Genomic DNA, 21537 nt, shown 5'->3' on the forward strand with positions numbered 1-21537 from the left:
CCCCTCTCTCCCCACCCCACAACAGGCCCCCGTGTGTGATGTTCCCCTGCCTGTGTCCATAATAAATGGTGCTGGGAAAACTGGCCAGCCATATGGAGAAAGCTGAAACCGGATCCCTTCCATACACCTTATACAAAAATTAATTCAAGATGGATTAAAGACTTAAATGTTAGGCCTGAAACCATAAAAACCTTAGAAGAAAACCTAGGCATTACCATTCAGGACATAGGCATGGGCAAGGACTTCATGTCTAAAACAGCAAAAGCAATGGCAACAAAAGCCAAAACTGACAAATGGGATCTAATTAAACTAAAGAGCTTCTGCACAGCAAAGGAAACTACCATCAGAGTGAACAGGCAACCTACAGAATGGGAGAAAATTTTTGCAATCTACTCAGCTGACAAAGGGCTAATATCCAGAATCTACAATGAACTCAAACAAATTTACAAGAAAAAAACAACCCCATCAAAAAGTGGGCAAAGGATATGAACAGACACTTCTCAAAAGAAGACATTTATGCAGCCAAAAGACATGTGAAAAAATGCTCACCATCACTGGCCATCAGAGAAATGCAAATCAAAACCACAATGAGATACCATCTCACGCCAGTTAGAATGGCGATCATTAAAAAGTCAGGAAACAATAGGTGCTGGAGAGGATGTGGAGAAATAGGAACACTTTTACACTGTTGGTGGGACTGTAAACTAGTTCAACCATTGTGGAAGTCAGTGTGGTGATTCCTCAGGAATCTAGAACTAGAAATACCATTTGACCCAGCAATCCCATTACTGGGTATATACCCAAAGAATTATAAATCATGCTGCTATAAAGACACATGCACACGTATGTTTATTGTGGCACTATTCACAATAGCAAAGACTTGGAACCAAGCCAAATGTCCTGAAAAGTATTTCTTCAAGAAATACTTTTGCAAAGTGGGGCTGCCCCCATATAACTATCACTAGTCAACAGCCCGGGCTGGTAACATGAACCCTAACCGAGCTTCTCACCAGGTTCTCCGCCATCAGGGGATGTAGGTTCCCTTGGTCCTGGGTTTGGGAAAAGCGGGAAAAGGGAAGTAGTGTGCCAGCCTTCTGTCTCTTTCAGGAAAAAGGAGCCTGTTTGGGTCCACATGTAATTTCTTCGTGTGTAACTGAACCGTAGGTGATATTTCACCTGTGGAAACAAAGAGAAAACCAGCTGTTCCGAGAGATCCAGACAGAGGGGCAAACAACAGGGTGGAGTGGGAGAGCGCTTGGGGGGCTGTCACAGCCGAGAACTCACCACTCCCCTGCCTCTGAGAATCTCCAACAGACCCCGGAATGTCACACTGAGTGGTCCCTGTCCCGGCAGGAGCAGGGAGCCACACAGGGGCCCCTTTTGGTGGGTGGTTCTTGGCCATTCCTAATCCCAATGTGAAGTGCCACCAAGTGCTCAGGATCCCTGGAGGGCCGCCAACCACAACGCTAGATGGACTTGATGGCTTCCTAATTTTCATGCCATCAGGCAAGCAAAAACCTCACTTTCTTTCTTTCCTTTTTTCTGCCAGATCATATTTAAGTCCTAAATACCTGCTACTTTCCTTATCTATCTTATTAGACTCTGTCCTGGAGACCAGTAATATCTTTCATAAAATGAGGGAACAGAAAGGAGCTTGGGGCGGCCACAGGCAGGTGCATTTTCTAACCTGTTCTGCCCCATGGGTTAAAATGTCACCAAGGTCCCTTTGGCGGGGGGACTGTGACGATACTATCAGACCCAAAGGAGTGACTGCTATTTACTCGCAGGCAGGCAGAGGTTTAAGGGAAAGCAGTGCCTTTTACAGGTTGAACTAGTGATGCGGGAGGAAGCGGAGGCCTTGCTGATGGGCTGTGACTGCTCGGCCCGGCCGCACGTCTCACCGCCAGCGGCAGGGGCTCCTTGCTGTGGTTGAAGGGGTGCTCGAAGACCACGGCGGCCAGCACGCTGGACGACCGGTTGTCGTACCTAATGTAGTCCTCAAAGTCCTTCTCGGAGCGAAAGCCGCGCACTGCAGAGAGAGAGCACGGGAGCTGTGGTTGCTCAATCTGCCCTCCTCCTTGAAAAATCTGGGTGCTTCAGGTCACTGGCAGATGAAAGACAGCAAATCCTCCAGGGCTTTGTAAACCCTTCCTGAGACTCAAGGCAGCTTTCATCTTTGGCAGAGACACAGGCTGCCATCAAGGAGGGCCGAATGGCAGGGTCAGAGCCCCAGGCAGTGAGTTATCCCGGTGTGGGTTTTTTGGAGCAGAGCTGGAGGCTCCAGGCAGCGCCTGCAGCAAGGCCCAGGGGAGCAAACCCACCACCCACCCTGCACTGGGCTCTGCAGCCCAGGGTGGCTTCTCTTTCTCAAAACCAGAATGGTGTGTTTTTAGAAATGGAGTGGACACTAACTCAGAGTGTCTCAAAGGCTTTTTCTATCATCCGGACACTCTTTAACAATTCAGAAAGGGTTTTACTGTCATCATTTTGTGAGGGACCAAGGCACTTCCTCTGAGTGTTTGCTACAAGGAATTAAAGCCTGGGAGGTAAATGCCCAAATGAGGAGGGGAAAATGGAGGACAGCTTTCATCCCGAATGGTGTTTAGGAACAGTGAGCAGCACTCACAGTGGGAGTTCCCTTCTCAGGCTTTCTCATCACTGTTTTCAGAGCTGCCCACCCAAAACCGCGTCCCAGAAAAGGTTTTTGGCACCACACGGCCAAACCGTGCCCTGCCCTTGTCACAAAAGGGCTTTCCCTGGCTCAAGTCTACCCAGGCATTCCTGTAAAGTCCTGTCCACCCTACTGACCATCAGATGCAGTTCCAGGGCCCGGTACTGCTAAGGCTGCTGCACCTGCTGCTCCATGGGGCCCTCACAGCTCTGCACAGGTGGGCGGCCAGCGCTGGTCCCACTGTACAACGAGGCACGGCCACAGAGAAGCTGGGGGATTCCTTGGGTGGCTCAGCCACCGACAGGAGACTTGATGCTAGATGGGCTTGATGGCTTCCTAGTCTTAGTGCCATCAGGCAAGCAAAAACCTCACTTTCTTTTTTCCCTTTTTCTGCCAGGTCGTATTTAAGTCCCAAATATCTGCTACTTTCCTTATCTATCTTATTGGACTCTGTTCACAGAGGCCTGGAAATGTCTTTCATAAAATGAAGTAATGTCTTTCATAAAATGAGGGAACAGAAAGGAGCCTGGGGCAACTGCAGGCAGGTGCATTTTCTAACCTGTTCTGCCCCATGGGTTAAAATGTCACCAGGGTCCCTTTGGTGGGGACTGCGGTGGTGCTATCGGACCCAAAGGAGAGACTGCTATTTACTCGCAGACAGGCAGAGGTTTAAGGAAAAGCAGTGCCTTTTACAGGTTGAAGTAGTGATGCGGGAGGAAGCGGAGGCCAAGTCTGGACAGGGTGAGCTTCTCACCCAGCTGCTTCGCACATCCTGGGCTCGACCCCTGCCTGCCCAGCCCCGCGGAGGCACCACTAGGTCCGGCACCGAGAGCCCCGGCATGTCTCACCCCGCATGTTGATCACAAGTGCCCTGCGCACTGTCTCGGTGATGGTCTTGGCAGCGTCACTGTGAGAAGGGATATAGGCGAGCTCCCAGGTGTCTCCTGGCGGAGGGAAGGTGAAGAACAGAGGCAGCTCCTGGATGGACTGGCCCGGGTAGATGGTGGCGTTGGGCACATTTTCCGACTGAATCTTCAAGCGAAGCCAGATCAGGATCCCAGAAAACAGCAATGGCAGGAAGAGTTCCAGGACCGTCACCAGGACTTTCCGCTTCTGGAAGAGATACAATAGGGCACGCTGATGGGCTGCAAGGCAGAAGCAGGGGCATGCAGACAGCTCCTCCCTCAAGGGCGTCCCCAGGAGCCTCTGGGCTGGGCACGCAGCTGACCTCCCTCCAGGGTCTAGACGTACCTGCAGGGTGTAGTTCTTCCAGAGGAGGAGCGCCAGCTGCCTGAGCACAGCCATCGTCTTGCTGGAAGGGACGCCCAGTGCTAGTTACAGACCAAAGACAGAGAGCGTGGGTGCGCAATAGAAACACGCAGAGTGGAGATTTGGGGAAAAGCCACAGACCCTTTTCCTCCATGTCTTTCACCTTCTTTTGTGCCACTTTAACTCCAAACACCCCTCCAAACAAGGTCTGTGCCATGACCACCCTCAATCCTCTACCCTGCACAACCAAAGAGCATAGTCTTTTTGGCCAGGTGCAGTGGCTCATGCCTGTAATCCCAACACTTTGGGAGGCCGAGGCAGGTGGATCACTTGAAATCAGGAGTTCGAGCCCAGCCTGGCCAACATGGTGAAACCCCGTCTCTACTGAAAATACAAAAATTAGCCGGGCATGGTGGCAGGAGCCTGTAATCCCAGCTACTTGAGAAGCTGAGGCAGGAGAATCGCTTGAACCCGGGAGGCGGAGGTTGCAGTGAGCCAAGATCGTGCCACTGCACTCCAGCCTGGGGGCAACAGAGTAAGACTCTGTCACAAACAAACAAACACCAAAAAAAACCAAAGAGCATAGTCTTTTTGGAGCCCGACTTGTTCCTTGGTGAATGTAAGATCAATGACATGCTTTTTATGTGCACTGTGACTTCTGTAGTGGTTTTTAAAATTTTTTTTGTTTCTTTTGAGACAGGGTCCTGCACTGTTGCCCAGGCTGGAGTGCCGTGGTACGATCACAGCTCACTGCAGCCTCAAACTCCCGGGCTCGTGATCCTCTCACCTCAGCCTCCCGAGTAGATGGAACTACAGGTGCATGCCACCACACCCGGCTAATGTTTTTAATTTTTAGTAGAGACCAAGTCTTGCTCTATTTCCCAAGCTGGTCTCGAACTCCTGGCCTCAAGCAATCCTCCAGCTTCATCCTTGTAGTGCTATTTACCATTTGATAAATGCTAGTAGGATGTTCTTGGTGATTAACATGGATTTGCTATTTATTAGCAAAATATTCAGGTTTATGAAATTCCACTTATTGACTGACCAGCTTTATTCTTAACCAACACTGAACCCATAAAAGAAAACTTAACATAGTGTCCTGGGTGACTTCTTTTTTTTTATTTTTATTTTATTATTATTATATTTTAAGTTTTAGGGTACATGTGCACAATGTGCAGGTTAGTTACATATGTATATATGTGCCATGCTGGTGTGCTGCACCCATTAACTTATCATTTAGCATTACATATATCTCCTAAAGCTATCCCTCCCACCTCCAGGGATCTAGAACTAGAAATACCATTTGACCCAGCAATCCCATTACTGAGTATATACCCAAAGGACTATAAATCATGCTGCTATAACACACACATGCACACGTATGCTATAAACACACATGCACACGTATGTTTATTGCGGCACTATTCACAATAGCAAAGACTTGTCCTGGGTGATTTCTAAGGCTTGGAGAGAGCTGTGGAGGGAAGGGGAAAGGAGGGGCTTGGAATTCCAGCCCCCATTGGCCTTGCTGCCCCAGAGCAGGCCCGGGTAGGCAGACATGCTGGTGGGACCATCAGTCACACCCTCTCCTTGGCCCTAAAGACCGTTTTTTCCTGTTGTTATTATAGGTACTGGCATCAGAGCCTTGCAGCAAAAGACTAGCCATTTTCTTTTTCTTTTTTCTTTTTTTTTTTGAGACAGAGTCTTGCTCTGTCACCCAGGCTGGAGCGCAGTGGCGCGATCTTGGCTCACTGGAACTTCCGCCTCCTGGTTTCAAGCGATTCTCCTGCTCCAGCCTCCCGAGTAACTGGGATTACAGGTGCCTGCCACCACGCCTGACTCATTTTTATATTTTTAGTAGAGATGGGGTTTCACCATGTTGGCCAGGCTGGTCTTGAACTCCTGACCTTAAATGATCCGCCCGCCTCAGCCTCCCAAAGTGCTGGGATTATAGGCGTGAGCCACTGTGCCCAGCTGCCATTTTCATCTTTACCACCTGTCCAACTAAAATTCATCCAAAAAATAATCTATCCTATATTATATAGGAACATGATATTTAAATCTGGCACATATAATGGGGAAAAAAATCTGCCAAAAGATGATCAAATACAGGTGATAGCAGAAATGAGAGCTTAGATCTGTAAAGGTACTCCCTCAATTTAGGTAAAATCTGTCTTACTAACTTTCAAACATCAGAAACAGAGGCTGGGTGTGGTGGCTCATGCTTGTAATCCCAGCACTTTGGGAGGCCGAGGCAGGAGGATCCCTTAAGCCCAGGAGTTCGAGACCAGCCTGGACAACATAGCAAGACCCTGTCTCTATACAAATAAAATAAAACTAAATTAAATTAAAAAAAAAAGGAACACAGACACTGAACCCAGAGTTAAGTTCATCTCGTGAACTTATGAGTTCATGAGATGCTAACCTGCTAGAGAAGTAGGTGGTCTGAGTAAGTTCAGGTAGGCGCTGCAACACGCAGGAAATAGGAGAAACGTGCTCTGAAAACTGAGTGTAAAGAGGGCGAGGTATGCAGACGTGGCTGCTCTGTCCTGGAGAGGCCGGGAAGGCGACGGAGGAGGGGCAGTCTAGAGAGCCCCTGGTGCTGGTCCACTTGCTACAACTGCAGGCAGAGAGGAGTCCTTCCTGCTCAGCGTCCTTCACGTGCGGAAAAGCCTCCTTCACTCACAGTGGAAGAGTTTCAGGTTCAGCTGCTCAGCTCCACACTCATGGCTGCTCCGAACCCAACATCATCCATCAGCCAGGTTAAGATTCACGGGATAGAAAGGCAAACAATTAGCGAGTCATTCCTAGATCACCATGAGCTAGCGCTCCCCGACAATGACCCGGGAGACTCCAGCGCGCGGGGAAGGGTTTTTTGTTGTTTTTTTTTTAAATGACCCATTTTACTTTTGGTTTGGTTTCAGTCCATTGAAAATCATTTCTATTAAGGCTCTCTTTAAATTGAAACTCTTGCTTTTTTTTTTTTTAAGGATGTGGCTGTTGATATCTAATAATATTCAAGATTTATGCTTTAAAGGGTAGTCAAATATTTACATGAAACACAACTGCAAACAGTTAAGAATTAATTTAAAATATGACTTTTATTGAATCATATTGTTAAAAAGTGAAGAAATTAAAGCTAAAATAGTATGAAGTGCTATTAAGTGGCAACTTAATAAATTTTCCCAATTCTTTTAAAATTAATAAGGTAGAAGACCTGTCTCAAAGTCAGTTACTGATGATTAATAAAACAGCAGTGACTTAAAGATACACATTAAGGCCTGTGGTTTATAAAAGGTTTCTAGAAGTGGTTTAGGCAAAAAGAGGAGGCCAGCGCCTCCGTTTGGGGCCATCATCTCGGGTAAGTACACTCCAGATGGGCGTGGGGTTGGCTGAGATGAACGTTCTGCCTCTACCAAGAGAGGAATATAAAACAGTCACAGTTCAAAGAAGTCTTCTGGTTAGAGGAACAGACAACTTCCCTTACTGGAAGTCTGGCCAAGAAAGGAAACATGCCCATGCTTAATCTTGTCCCTTTCCAGTCCCAGGGCTGGGAGAGAAAGTCAGAAAGACAGACCACCCACCTTCCCACACAGGCTGCAGGGCAGTACCAGGGAACTGACCTGGGTCCCAGAAGAGGTTCCACACAGCAGGTCTCCCTTCAGGACTACAGGTGAACTGGCCAGGAGGAGGCGGCTCCACACAGAGGGCTCCGGGGTGGGGCCTGAGAGCCTCTGGAGTGGGGCAGGGCAATCCTGAGGTTTGGGAACACCGTGGCCTCGCAGGACATCAGGAGGTGCCCAGGGCTCACGGGCATGACTCTCCGGCACCTTTGGACAGATGGAGGGTGTTTGAGTGTAATTTGGAAAATAATTATAAAACACCTCTTACCAAGTTAGAAAATAGATGAGCAAAATAGATTTTGAGGACGTTACTTAAAACTGAGCAGATCTGATAAAAAAAATTTTGGATTTAGAAAATAAACACCTGGCCAGGCACGGTGGCTCATACCTGAACAATTCCAGCACTTTGGAAGACTGAGCTGGGCGGATCACCTGAGGTCAGGAGTTTGAGACCAACCCAGCCAACATGGCAAAACCCTGTCTCTACTAAAAATACAAAAATTAGCCAGATGTGGTGAAGTGCGCCTGTCCCATCTACTCGGGAGGCTGAGGTGGGAGGACTGCTTGAACCCAGGAGGTGGAGGCTGCAGTGAGCCGAGATGGTGCTAACTCAGAGTCACCAACTCCGAGATGACTCTGTCTCAAAAAAAAAAAAAAGAACATAAGCTCTACTTTTTTTTTTTTTTTTTGAGACAGAGTTTCACTCTTGTTGCCCAGGCTGGAGCGCAGTGGTGCCATCTCAGCTCACTGCAACCTCCACCTCCCAGGTTCAAGCGATTCTCCTACCTCAGCCTCCCAAGTAGCTGGGATTACAAGCACCCACCACTACATCCAGCTAACTTTTGTATTTTTAGTAGAGATGGGGTTTCACCATGTTGGCCAGGCTGGTCTCAAACTTCTGACCTCAAGTGATCCGCCGACCTTGGCCTCTCACAGTGTTGGGATGACAGGCGTGAGCCACCGCACCCGGCCGAAACTCTGCTTTCCTGCTTGTAAGCACTCTGCTTCTACAACCTCCTCATCCTCTCCTGGCTTCTGGCAACATCGTCCTTTTTTTTTTTTGAGATGGAGTCTCGCTCTGTCTCCCAGGCTGGAGTACAGTGGCGCGATCTCTGCTCACTGCAAACTCCGCCTCCCGGGTTCCCGCCATTCTCCTGCCCCAGCCTCCCGAGTAGCTGGGACTACAGGCACCCACCACAGCACCCGGCTAATTTTTTTTGTATTTTTCAGTAGAGACAGGGTTTCACTGTGCTAGCCGGGATGGTCTCTATCTCCTGACTTCGAACATCACCCTTTTGCAGACGAAGAAACAAGGAGGAAATGCCTGGCCCAAAATCACACAGCAAGAAGCTGCAAAGTCAGGATTTCAACCTTGGCTTGTTTTAACTTCCCAGTCTGTCTTCTAACTACTACACTACCACATCCTGTGGGTCCTAATAACACAGAACAACTTCCAACTTCATACAAGTTTTGCATATCACTCCTAGAACATAACATCAGAAACTGAAAGGTAAAAAAGATCCCTAAGCCCCACCACCTTAATAGAAGTTTTCTTTTCTTTCTTTTTTTTTCTTTTCCTGAGACAGAGTCCCGCTCTGTCGCCCACGCTGGGCACGATCTCGGCTCACTACAACCTCCACCTCCCAGGTTCAAGTGATCCTCCCGTCTCAGCCTCCCAAGTAGCTACAGGCACATGCCACCACACCCGGCTAATTCTTGTATTTTTAATAGAGACGGAGTTTCGCCATGTTGGCTAGGCTGGTCTCAAACTCCTGACCTCAAGTGATCCGCCCACCTCGGCCTCCCAAAGTGCGGGGATTACAGGCGTGAGCCACCGTGCACTGCCGAGGTTTTATCTCTGTGCCCCCACAGCACCCAGCTTGTTGCCTGATACGTGCGAGGCTTTACCTAGTCTCACTGAACACTACGCTTGCATCTGTTCTGTTTCAGCAAAAGGAATTTAAAGGAAGAGATCCTAGAATTACAAAATCTGGAAAGTTTTTTGTTACAAAAGCAAATGTACACAAGAGAAAGAAGTTAATGTTCCTTCTGCACTTGACGCCGAGTTGGCAGAGTCTCCAGAAGTGCTGATGACTGAGGCCCAGGACCCGGCTGGGCCCCCATCAGCTACTCTTAAGTTAAACACTCAGGACTCCAGCCACTCCTAAAGCTGCCGCCTCTGCCCAGCAAGAGGACAAGAGTAGAGCTTCAAGAACTTCCCTTTGAAGAGTATCTCTTCACTAGTCCTGGGACATAGTCAGGAAGGGGAAGGCAAACCTCTTCCCCTCTCTATAAAAGGTTTGCTTACTGTTAAAATATTAAACACCACACACATCATTGAGTATCTCAATGTTTGTTTTTTAGGTGAGCAACTGACTCAGTGCAGAGTGAGCGCATACTGCAGGCTGCTCATTTCTGAGAACTCTCTTGATGGCACAAATTCTTCTACAAATGGTCTTTCCAGTAACTGTTGTCAGCTCAAGAGCCATCGGCTGTGCCAGTTAACAAGCACTGTGGCTCTTCAGGCCGCCACTGCTCAGCAGCAAATTGGAGAAATCCCAAACTCCTCCATTTATTTTTTCTTTTTTTTCTTGAAACTTTAAAATCCCTCAAAATCTGTTTATTATACAGGTGAATTTTGATAGTCATGATGGGCTTATCGGTAGGATTTCTGGTAGTGAGCACAGGCACCAGGGCCTCTAAACTTTTTGGACTCACAGTGACGGGGTTCAGCTACCAGCAGGGTCCGGTCATACTGGATGAGGATGTCTTTGCTCTCCTTCTTGGAAGCCTCATCCACATATTTCTAGTAATAGGCCCCCAGGGCTTTGGAGATGGACTGACGGGTAGCATAAATCTGGGCCACATGACCACCACCCTTCACACGGACACGGATGTCCACACCAGCAAATCGTTCCTTGCTGAGAAGCAGAACTGGCTTCAGCAGCTTGTACTGTAGCGTGGGCGGCTCAATCATCTCCAGGGGCCGCCCGTTCACCTTGATGAGACCATTGCTGCGTTTGCAGTGCGCCACAGCTGTGACTGTCTTCTTGTGTCCGAAGACCTGCACCGACTGCCTCCTCCATTTCTTTATTTGTGGTTTGCAGGTATTTTTGTGTGCACCATAGGCTTGAATTTGCCATCCAATTCCTATGTGCCCTTTTTTTTTTCAGACACAGTCTTGCTTTGTCACCCAGGCTGGAGTGCCGTTGCGTGAGCAGGGCTCATTGCAGCCTGGTGCTCCTGGGCTCAAGTGATCGTCTTGCCTCAGCCCCCTGAGCAGCTGGGACCACAGGCACATGCCACCATACCTGGCTACTTATTATATTTTTTGCAGAGATGGAGTCTTGCTATGTTGCCCAAGCTGGTCTGGAACTCCTGGCCTGAAACAATCTTCTTCCCATCTTGGCTTCCCAAAGTACTGGGACTATAGGTATGAGCCACGCTGCCTGGCCCTTACAAGCCCTTTCAAAAGAAGTTTTTATATCTGCATATATGGAGCAGAGGTCCCTGGGGGTGGCTGGTCTTGAGACCCACGAACAGAAGGGACAGGCCAGAGTGAGGGGCACAAGACCCATTACGCCATGTGTTCCTGTTGTATTCTGAGCTCGAGTACACCTCCCTCCATGAAAGCCTGTCCACAAAGGCACAGAGAAATCCATTCATGGAAAGAAGGGGGCCTTGATAAAGCCACAGGTGGACCACCCCAAGATGCACAAAGAGAGCCGCCAACCATGGCTCTGCTCAATTTGCCACAGGTGTGCAGCACTGTGACACCCTTGTGGGTGGTGCTGGTCACATTTGGTGCTTTTCCTTCGGGGGAGGACCCAACATCCCAATATTGACACCAGGAGTCTGCAACAGCCAGTTAGCATCAAAGGTCCGTGTGTATGCACACTGAGGCACGGAGGACAGTCAATTAATGGAGGCTGATAGAATACATGGTCTTTTAGGGTATACAAGACAAAAAAGCATTTGTTCATTCAACAATTGCCAAGTTTTTGCTGTCTGATGGGCACTTGTACAAGGTACTAAGGATTTGGAAATGAAAATAACATTCTTTTTTTTTTTGAGACAGAGTCTCGCTCTGTTGCCCAGGCTGGAGTGCAGTGGTGTGATCTCAGCTCACTGCAACCTCCGCCTCCTAGGTTCAAGCGATTCTCCTGCTTAAGCCTCCCAAGTAGCTGGGATTACAGGCGTGCGCCACCATGCCTTGCCAACTTTTTGTATTTTTAGTAGAGACAGGGTTTCACCATGCTGGCCAGGCTGGTCTCAAACTGTTGACCTTGTGATCCACCCGCCTCAGCCTCTGAAAGTGCATGCTGGGATTATAGGCATGACCCACCACGCCTGGCCGATAATAACACTTCTTAATCCAAGGAGTTCACAGTCCCCGAACACTTGCATGCACTGTAATTGCTGTGACTGATGCTAAATAAAGTATGGCAAGATTCAGGAGAAGACAGGAATTAATTGCGTGTGTGAGACAGCGAGCAAGACAGGGAGATGGCCCGGGAGGGTGATGGGGGGAGGTGACATGGGAAGCCGGTCTTGAATGACTCATTAGTTGGAACAGGAAGGACATTACAGGATCCTGGAGACAGACTGTGTATGGGGAGCAGCGAGTCATTCTGTGTGGCAGTGCAGAGAATGAGCCAGGAAAGGCAGCAGACCCTGGGCCCACGTCATCAAGGCACCGGACGCTGCACCAAGAAGGGAGCTCGGGGTGTGTCCCAATGGGCAGTGACGCTGGGTGAGGCTGACTGGTTTTGTTTAATCCTTTATCTAGGACATGATCTTTTTTGAGGGAGGGGTGCACAATAAATATTTGAAAATGCCTAATTCAAAGGATCCTGTGGATGAAATGCCCAAACACCAGTAAATTTTTTTTTTTTTTTTTTTTTTTTTTGAGACAGAGTCTCACTCTATCACTCAGGCTGGAGTGCGGCCTGATCTTGGCTCACTGCAACCTCCGGCCCCCAGGTTCAAGTGATTCTCCTGCCTCAGCCTCCCAAGTAGCTGAGGAGTACAGATGCCCGCCACCACACCCAGCTAATTTTTCGTATTTTTAGTAGAGATGGAGTTTTGCCATGTTGGCCAGGCTGGTCTTGAACCCCTGACCTCAGGTGATCCACCTGCCTCAGCCTCCTGAAGTGCTAGGATCACAGGTGTGAGCCACCGTGCCTGACTTAAATATTACTTTTTTTTTTTTGAGACGGAGTGTCACTCTTGTTGCCCAGGCTGGAGTGCAATGGTGTGATCTCGGCTCGCTGCAACATCCGCCTCCTGAGTTCAAGCGATTCTCCTGCGTCAGCCTCCTGAGTAGCTGGAATTATAGGCACCCGCAACCATGCCCAGCTAATTTTTGTATTTTTAGTAGAGACGGGGTTTCACCATGTTGGCCAGGCTGGTCTTGAACTCCTGACCTCAAGTGATATGCCCGCCTCTGCCTCCCAAAGTGCTGGGATTACAGGTGTAAGCCACTGTGCCCGGCCCTAAATATTATTAATATATAAAAAAAGCAGGCACATTTATAGAGTATGGTCCTCACCCCTTCCCAGTGGTCTCCAAATGGGGTGGGCTAGACAACCTGCAGCAGTGAAAAAGTGATGAGAAAATCTACTTGTAGGTATTTTTCTTTAAAAATGAGAAAAAAATGGCTTCACTGATTTTTTTGTTTGTTTATTTCCTGTAGGGACAGGATCTCAGTCACACACTGTTATCCTGGCTGGAATGCAGTGGTGTGATCCTCCTGCCTCAGCCTCCTAAGTAGCTGGGACTACAGGCATGTACCACCACACCTGGCTTTTTTTTTGTAGAGACGAGTCTCACTATGTTGCCCAGGCTGGTCTCAAACTGCTGGGCTCAAATGATCCTCTTGCCTCAGCCTCCCAGAGTGCTGGGACTACTGGCATGAGCTACCACACCCTGCCAGCTTTACTGATATTTAATACTTGGACAGACCCTGGTGTTCACGCTGGCTTGTATGTCAGCAGCCGTGGCATCCTGACTGAGGAGGAGGCGCCCTGTGATGTGGGGGGTGATGGTGGGCCCTCACCACAAGTCTACTTTAAGCATCTTAGGCGTGTTGGAGTTTACAAGTTTCAGGGCATTCCAGTTGTGGTCAATTAAAACAAACAAACAAACAAACACACAAAACACAAAAACTCAAGACCCTTAAACAGCGAAAGCTTTACAATGCTTCGCAGTGATGTGGAAAATGACCATGAATATCTTTTGTGTGACTTGGAGGTTTACTGGTCATTTCATGACTTAGTACTTCAAAGAGTCAGAGAATTTAAGGAGAAGGTACAGATTTTCTTTTGTGAAAAGTTCCAAATCTGGAGACATTTTTTTTTTGTTTTTAATGACAAATGACTGCAGCAGTGTGTCATCTACCTTTTTTCTTTTAAATAGACACAACGCAATCTGTCCCTTCAAAGTGACAGTATATGAGAGTTATAGCTTTTCAAAAAGAATCCGTACCAAGAATAGAGCATTTGTGAAAACAGACGTTTGAAGAGGTTTCCACAATTATGTGACTGCGTTCCCAATGATGCTACAAGCGTACTGTCTACATGAACATTTACACCCGCACATCAAAACATCTTCAACACCAGAATCTCCGCCTACCCTGATAGCCCCTGAACATACCCAGCCCAAATTCATCAACGGCCCTCAGATGATGGGTAAACGAAATTGAAAAACAAGTACCCTGCCTGGTAAGCACAGGGTCTGTGCCTTTCTCTGTATCGTGTTTATGTGTAAATGCTGTTAATCACTAGGGCCTGAAATATATAGATTTTTTTTTTTTTTTGAGACAGAGTTTCACTCTTGTTGCCCAGGCTGGAGTGCAATGGTGCAATCTCAGCTCACTGCAACCTCTGCCTCTCAGGTTCAAGTGATTCTCCTGCCTCCGCCTCCTGAGTAGCTGGAATTACAGGTGCCCGCCACCACGCCCAGCTAATTTTTTTTTTTTCGGTAGAGATGGGGTTTCACCATGTTGACCAGGCTGGTCTGGAACTCCTGACCTCAAGTGATCCACCCACCTTGGCCTCCCAAAGTACTAGGATTACAGGTGTGAGCCACCTTGCCTGACCAATAAACAGAACTTACAATTGATCTTAAATGCTGGGACTTGGGATTCAATGAGAGTTTATAAATGGGATGTGGACACATGACTTTCATCTTTAAAAAGCATGTTTATACAATAGTTTTTGTAGCATTCATATGTTGGATAAATTTAATCATGTTTATTTCACCTCTCATCTTTTTTTTTTTTTTTCTCTTTTAGAGACAGGGTCTTGCTCTGTTTCCCAGGCTGGAGCAATGGCATCATTATAGCTCACTGCATTCTTGAATTCCCAGGCTCAAGCGATCCTCCCTCCTCAGCCTCCAGAGTAGCTGGGACTTGACGTGCATGCCACCATGCCTGGCTATTTTTTTTTTTTTTTTTTAATAGAGACAGGGTCTCACTATGTTGCCCAGACTGTTCTCAAACTTTTGGCCTTAAAGGATCCTCTCATCTCAGCCTCCCAAAGTGCTGGGTTTACAGGTGTGAGCCACCATGTCTGGCCTTCGTCCCTTTAAAAGATCTAAATTTGTATATATTTCTATGTCCATAATACATCAGGACAGTAATTGTAATTTATAACACATAATATATATCGGGCTGCATGTTTACATTCATTCTTTTACACATAACAGTACACATGAAAAGAAAAGTCTGAGGCCTTTTTTTTTTTTTTTTTTTTTTGATGCAGGGTCTCACTCTTTTGCCTAGGCTGGAGTACAGTGGTGTGATCATGGCTCACTGCAGCCTTGACCCCCTGGCTCAAGTGATCCTCCCACCTCAGTCTCCCAAATAGCTGGGACCATGGGTGTGCACCACCATACCCGACTAATTGTTTGATTTTTTTTTTTTTAGAGATGGGATCTTGCCATGTTGCCCAGGCTGTTCTTCCAACTTGTGGCTTCAAGTGATCCTCCCGCCTTGGCCTCCCAAAGTGCCGAGATTACAGATGTGAATCACTTGCACTGGCCAAGGCCAACTTATAAACTCAGTGGCCCTTGTGGGGATGAGGTAGGAACAAATGCACAAGCCACAGCCATTGGCTGAGAGCTGCGGAGGCTGATTTGAGGCTGTGGCACTGGCATTGCAGGCCCTGGAGGAGCCCTAGCTTGCTGGCGCTCATACTCAGCACCACAGGCGCTGCCTGGAGTTGGAGGTGGCTACCTCCCTAGGATCACAGGCTCTGCGTTTACACTGAAGCTCTGGCAGGGGTTCATAGGGTGTATTTTTGAGCCAGAGATGTGGTTCCAAAGGGAGCTATTGGGAGAGACTTCCGCAAAATCTCTGCTGCTGCCTGTTTCCCTAACCCTTGCCGTGGCTTCAGTCCCGTTCTCAGTCCAGTTAGCTGTTCTGCCTCCCTAGGTGCAGGAAACGAGGTAATGAGGCAATGGAAAGTCCCCAGAGAGAGGTAACCATGGATGTTCTGCAACAAGCAAGGTAGCAAGGACCTCGTTACACGGCTCCGGCAAAGGCACCTGTCTACCCGTGGACTCCAAACCTCTCCAACACCACAAACACTCTGAGCCATTCAGGGGAATGGGGTCTGCAAAACTCTCCCAGGACAGGGCCTGACATGCCTCACTCTTCCCCACAAGATGTGGACCTTCAGTGTTTTGTCCGCCTAGAATATCACCTGGCATACCTTTCTCCACCTGCCGACACCTACCCATCACTTCCCAGCCCACTTCTAGTGCCATGGCCTCTGTGAAGCTTGTTTCAGGGGCTCTTTGTCTTGGATGCCTACACAGTGGAATTTTCCGAGGCACTTTAAGACAGAAACTGACATCTGAGGCCCACCCCTGGAGATTCTGGGCTGTTTTGGGCCCAGGCTGGCTTCCCAAGTGATTGTAACGGGAAGCCTGGGTGGAGACCTTCTGCTCTTGATGGAGCCACCCCTCCTCCACCTCTGGTCACCTGTTGCACCTTTTCTGGATGTGTCATGTGGTACTCATCTTGTTCTGTCTTATGTCACAGTTACTTGTGAATAAAGCATCTCTTTAGCTCTATCCTAAGACCCCTCCAAGAGCAGGAACTGTGTCCAATTCATCTTTTTTTTGTTGTTTGAGACAGAGTCTTGCTCTGTCGCCCAGGCTGGAGGGCAGTGGTGCCATCTCAGCTCACTGTAACCTCCGCCTCCTATGTTCAAGCGATTCTTCTGCCTCAGCCTCCTGAGTAGCTGGGATTACAGGCACGTGCCACCATACCCGGCTAATTTTTTATATTTCTGGTAAAGATGGGGTTTCGCCATGTTGGCCAGGCTGGTCTTGAACTCCTGACCTCAAGTGATAATGCCCGTCTCTGCCTCCCAAAGTGCTGGGATGACAGGTGTGAGCCACTGAGCCCGGCCTCCAATTCATCTTTCCATTGTGCACAAGGCCTTCCCCGTCAGAGCCGTCCCCAGAGTTCCAGAATGCTTCCCCTCAATAGATTCCACAGTCTCCGGAGCAGGGCTGGGGAAGAAATGGCAAACTAGGGATCCTACCTGGGCCTTCCCAGTTGAGACTAAGTCAAAATGGGCTCCCATGAGACTGCCTGGCTTACGCAGATGGAAGGCTAACATCTTTTTAGAAACAACTCGCGCTACTCTCTCCTTTTCCAAAAGGCTGTCTGGTCAGAATGGTGGTAAGTCACCTTAGCAAGGGAGAGACGTCATCCAGTTTGTCAGGTAGAGTTAGCAAAGGTTCAATTTAAAAGAAAAATTATCTAAGAAGTTAAAAATGAAAGTGTGGGGAGATTCCCATGACATCCATTTTAATCTATTTTTCCCTTTCTCTTACATTTCCCATGAGGCAAACTTTCTAAAACAGTCATAGTCTTTTCAAGTTTACAAAAGGCAGCACCCAGACTATCTGAATAAAATGACGGGATGCCCGGGAGAAGAGTGAACCTCTCCCACATGCTCCCTGTCTGGGCTCCATGCTGTCGCGGGGTCTCGGCTACTCACTCAGCGGGCATTTCTGGAGTTCCAGGAACACAAACCCCAACAAGATCCAATCGATGCCTTCCCGGAGTGCACAGTCCAGGACGTAACTCGAAGAACAAGCGACAATTACCCCGAGGACAATGCTTCATCCGTGCGACAGACACCAAGCGCCTTCCCCACGCCCCTGACCATAAGGCCGTCCCGGCCTTTCTGAAGCGTGTAGCCGGCTTGGAACAGAGCCAAGGCACACGGACGCGATGCACACAGGCGTCCTGACGGAGGGCGCCGAGAACGCGGCCCCGGCGACTGCCACAAGCCCCTCCGCCTGGACTAGCGGCTCCCCTTTCCCGCTCCCACACAGTGGAGGGCGCAGCAAACGCCCGCCGCGGACTGTGGGCCTTGGATTCGGATTTGGAGGCTCCTCGGAACGAGGGGGTGGGAGCAGGCGGAATCCAACCCGGGCGGCTTTGCCACCGCGCGTCCTTGCGGCCGGGAAGCGGCGCCATCTCCGCAGGTGCGCGGCGGACGCCTGCATCCCTCGGGCCTGGGGCTGTCGGGCGCTACACATCCACCTTTTGGGCGCACACAGAGGGCCCGGCAGCTCCGGCAGGGTTGAGCTTCCCCGCGCGGCGCGGGCTCAGGCACTGCCCGCAGTGCGGGACACGCCCAAGGCTCGGATGGGAACCGACGCTGAGGGAGCGGCACCTTCAGGGAGCGCCCGGAACCGGGGCCGCGGCGGGAGGGGCGGGCGCGGGCGCAGGCGCGGCCGGCGGGGATGCGGGGTTGCGGGAAGGGCCCGCAGGCCAGGCCGGAGCTGGGGGCGGCCCGAGGCCCGAGCTGGCCGGCGAGGGTGGGAAGGGTGGACCCGGGTGGGGACCGCAAGCCCCGGGAACGAGCGCGCGAGCGGCGGGTCCCGGCGGCACTCACCGAGCCTGGGCGCCGGGGCGGCGGCGGCCGGCGCGCGGCCCTCTCGCGGGGTCCCCTCCCTCGGGCACCCGGGCTCCACTCCAGCCTCGCAGTGGCGGCACTGACAGCTGCGTGGCCGCCCTGGAGGGGAGGGTGCGCCTGCAACCCGCTACTGGCGGACGCAGCGGCCGCTCCGGCTCCTGCAGGGGGCGCGGCGGCTCGCGCGTGCGCAGTCGGCCGCCCCTGCAGGTGCCCGGTCCACCCCCGGCGGCCTCTGCCGCTCCGGCCAGCCCAACCCCGCGCCTGCGCAGTGCCCCGTGCATGTCGCCCATGCCCGGCAGAGGGCGCGCTGCTTTGCGCGTGCGCAGTCTGCCACCCTGCGAGTACGCGGTTCGTACCCGGCCGCGCGGAAGCCCGTGCCTGCGCACTGCTCTGTGCCCGCGCCTATGTCCCGCAGGGGGCGCGCAGCGGCGGTAGCCGAGCGAGGGCGCGGTGGCCTCTGACAGGAATGGCTCTGAGCACGTGCGTTTCACAGCAGTGGAAGTCCTCACACCCGGAAATTCGACTTTGGCCGTTTCTCCATTTCTCCTTACGCACTGTCTTTCCTTGGACCCTCGTCACTCCTGGCACCGGGGGAAGCGCTTCCCCGCCTCTGGCCGGGCGCTGGGGCGCGACCGAAGGCGAGGCGGCGGCGAGGAACCTTCTGGAATTCGGCCGTCGGGGCAGGCGTCGAGTTTACAGGAGAAGGCGCGGTGTCCCGGGATGAGCGGAGTCGCCCTCAGTTAAGGAGCGAGGGAGGCCTCGGGGGTCCCCAGCTGGGTAGTAGTCACCTCAGGCAGGAGGGACCGGCCTTGTCGGGGTCACCTGGCGGGAGGGTCCCGGGGTGGGGCGGGGCCGCCTGTGAGGAGGGTCCAGAGAGGGTCGGGGTCACCTGAGGGGAGGGTGGGGGGGTTCGGGGAGGGTTGGGGTCACCCGAGGGGATGGTCCAGGGAGGGTCAGGGTCACCTGAGGGGAGGGTGGGGGGGTTCGGGGAGGGTTGGGGTCACCCGAGGGGATGGTCCAGGGAGGGTCAGGGTCACCTGAGGGTCGGGTCGGGGAATGTCCGGAGAGGGTTGGGGTCACCCGAGGGAATGGTCCGGGGAGGGTCGGGATCACCTGAGGGTCGGGTCGGGGAATGTCCGGAGAGGGTCGGGGTCACCCGAGGGGATGGTCCGGGGAGGGTCGGGGTCACCTCACGGAGCGGGCGGAACGGGGTCACCTGGAGGGAGTGTCCAGGGCGGGGGCGAGTCGCCTGCAGGGAGGGTCCCGGGCGTGTCACATTAGGCGGTCCCAGGGACGGGTCGCGGTCTAACGGGAGGGGAGTGGGGAGGTGGGTCGGGGTGTCCCTGGGCCGGACCGGGTCATGGGACTGGGTCGCCCCAGGCAGGAGAGCCTGGGAGGGGCGGGCGCCCTTGGCGTGGCAGAGAGAGGTGGAGTGAAGGACTCCCGGGCTCGAGCATGAGGGCGGGCGCCGAGCGGGGCCGATAGTTGCCGCGGGCCAGGGCCAATGGGTCCCCGAGCGCCGCCACGGCCGGACCACAGTGAGGTGCGTCCGTGGTCCCGGCGTCCCGGGTGAGGGAGGGCTGCTGCCGGTCCTGCCGCTGGGAGCCGCCTGCGACCCGCACCGCCAGCCCGGCGCCCAGCCGCCGGCACCACGACCGGATGGCCCCGACCTAATGTAACGCCCCGGGCCGGGGGCGGAAATCTCCCACCCCCAAGACTCCTGATGGAGTAGGGTTTGAGCGGCTCGTTCCCCGTTTTACTGTGTACATAGCACCTTTTACTCTGATGATGTTTTGGATAGCCCATTCCACGAGCAAAGGGACATCGTCAGGTTCATGGCTAGATCCATGGTCCTAGAGTGCGTGGGAGGGAGGAGGCTCGTGCTAAATAATTTGTTCAATGGAATTACAGAGACCTGGCTTCAGATCTTGGCCCACCAATTAATGTAGACATGTCATTTCGTTTTTCTGAATCTCAATTTCCTATCCCTAAAATTGAAATTATAATAATAGTAATTAATAATAATAGCAAACTCAAAAGTTTTTTGGTGATGTATTCTTTTCTTTTTTGGGTCAAATGAGAAAATGCATGTTTAAGTGCTTACTACAATACCTGACACATAAATGCCAAATAAATGGTAGTATATAATGTGAGTATGGCTAGGGATTTACATAGCCTAGTCTCCGTAATGAGCATACAGGAAAAAAACAAACAAACAAACAATTGAATGCAGTTACAGGATGGGTGGGGGAGTAGATTATTAATGCGCTGCAAACATCCTAAAAACCCCCTTTCCCCATCAATCTTCACAGACCGCAACACCCCAACCAAAATGTCTTCCCCATTCTCTACTTCCTCCCAGAAAAAGATGTGAACTTGACTGCTTGGCCCTCTCTTCACCCGGCCATATCCTCAGTCATTTTTCTTTCCAAAACCAGTCCTTGCCATTTCCAAATTGAATTTGTCAGACCTTGCCCGTTTTTCCGGTCTTTTCAAAACCGGATCCCAATTCTCTGTAACCAAATCCAGTACCAGAACGGGCTGACTCAGAATTTACCTTAGATGGAAGATAGGGTAGGAATTTTGGAAGAAGGATGACCTTACAGATCAAGACAGACAATTGCAGGGTACTAATTTTATATCTTTTTTTCTTAACCCTGTCAGGTTAATTGTTAATTACTATAATCACAATCATGAGGTGGGAGGGTGTGAAGGCCACTGGGAAAAGTGTCTTACACACAAAAATTTCAGGCTCTGAACTGTTTAAAAATAGTTGCCCCCAGTGAGCTGGACCCTTTTGATGCCCTTCAACAATCACTGGATAGATAATTCATCACATTGTGCTCAAGGCCCACTACTGAAAAAATAAAACAAACCTAGATGCTCCACCTAGTCATTTCTCTCCAGATGGAGGCCCAGATAGGTCATAATTTCTTCAAAGTCACCCAGTAGAGCTGAGATGACAACCTCTGTGTTCAGGCTCCTGGACTCTACCCCTCTCTTATATGGAAACACTCACATCCATATACCA

General features: G+C 50.7%; 2 protein-coding genes and 1 pseudogene across 5 annotated transcripts in view; 1 reads left to right on the forward strand and 2 right to left on the reverse strand.

The window, feature by feature from the left end:
- The window catches only part of ABCA3 (ATP binding cassette subfamily A member 3), a 65419-nt gene extending 46739 nt beyond the window's left edge, over positions 1–18680 (reverse strand). Inside the window, exons 1-7 of one of the 4 annotated variants that reach the window (XM_024233883.3) lie at positions 18486–18680; positions 7564–7770; positions 6366–6670; positions 3923–4002; positions 3520–3784; positions 1902–2029; positions 1011–1176 (exon numbers count right to left, since the gene is read on the reverse strand). In XM_024233883.3, the coding sequence (XP_024089651.2) occupies positions 1011–1176; positions 1902–2029; positions 3520–3784; positions 3923–3976 (613 nt within the window). In that variant the 5' untranslated portion in view covers positions 3977–4002; positions 6366–6670; positions 7564–7770; positions 18486–18680. Of the gene's footprint in view, positions 1–1010; positions 1177–1901; positions 2030–3519; positions 3785–3922; positions 4003–6365; positions 6671–7563; positions 7771–17579; positions 17682–18485 lie in introns of those variants that run through there. The other 3 variants (XM_054534595.2, XM_054534596.2, XM_054534597.2) reach the window with 3 other exon arrangements.
- Positions 10135–10729, reverse strand: LOC100449097 (small ribosomal subunit protein uS9-like; annotated as a pseudogene).
- An 88-nt stretch (positions 18681–18768) lies between the features above and the next one.
- LOC112129411 (ATP-binding cassette sub-family A member 17-like) overlaps positions 18769–21537 on the forward strand; it is a 111919-nt gene continuing 109150 nt past the window's right edge. Inside the window, 1 exon segment of the mRNA XM_063717818.1 lies at positions 18769–19245. Within this exon segment, the coding sequence (XP_063573888.1) occupies positions 19227–19245 (19 nt within the window). The 5' untranslated portion in view covers positions 18769–19226.

The sequence above is a fragment of the Pongo abelii genome, chromosome 18 (assembly GCF_028885655.2).
Source record: "Pongo abelii isolate AG06213 chromosome 18, NHGRI_mPonAbe1-v2.0_pri, whole genome shotgun sequence".
In the NCBI taxonomy this organism is placed as follows: Eukaryota; Metazoa; Chordata; class Mammalia; order Primates; family Hominidae; genus Pongo; species Pongo abelii.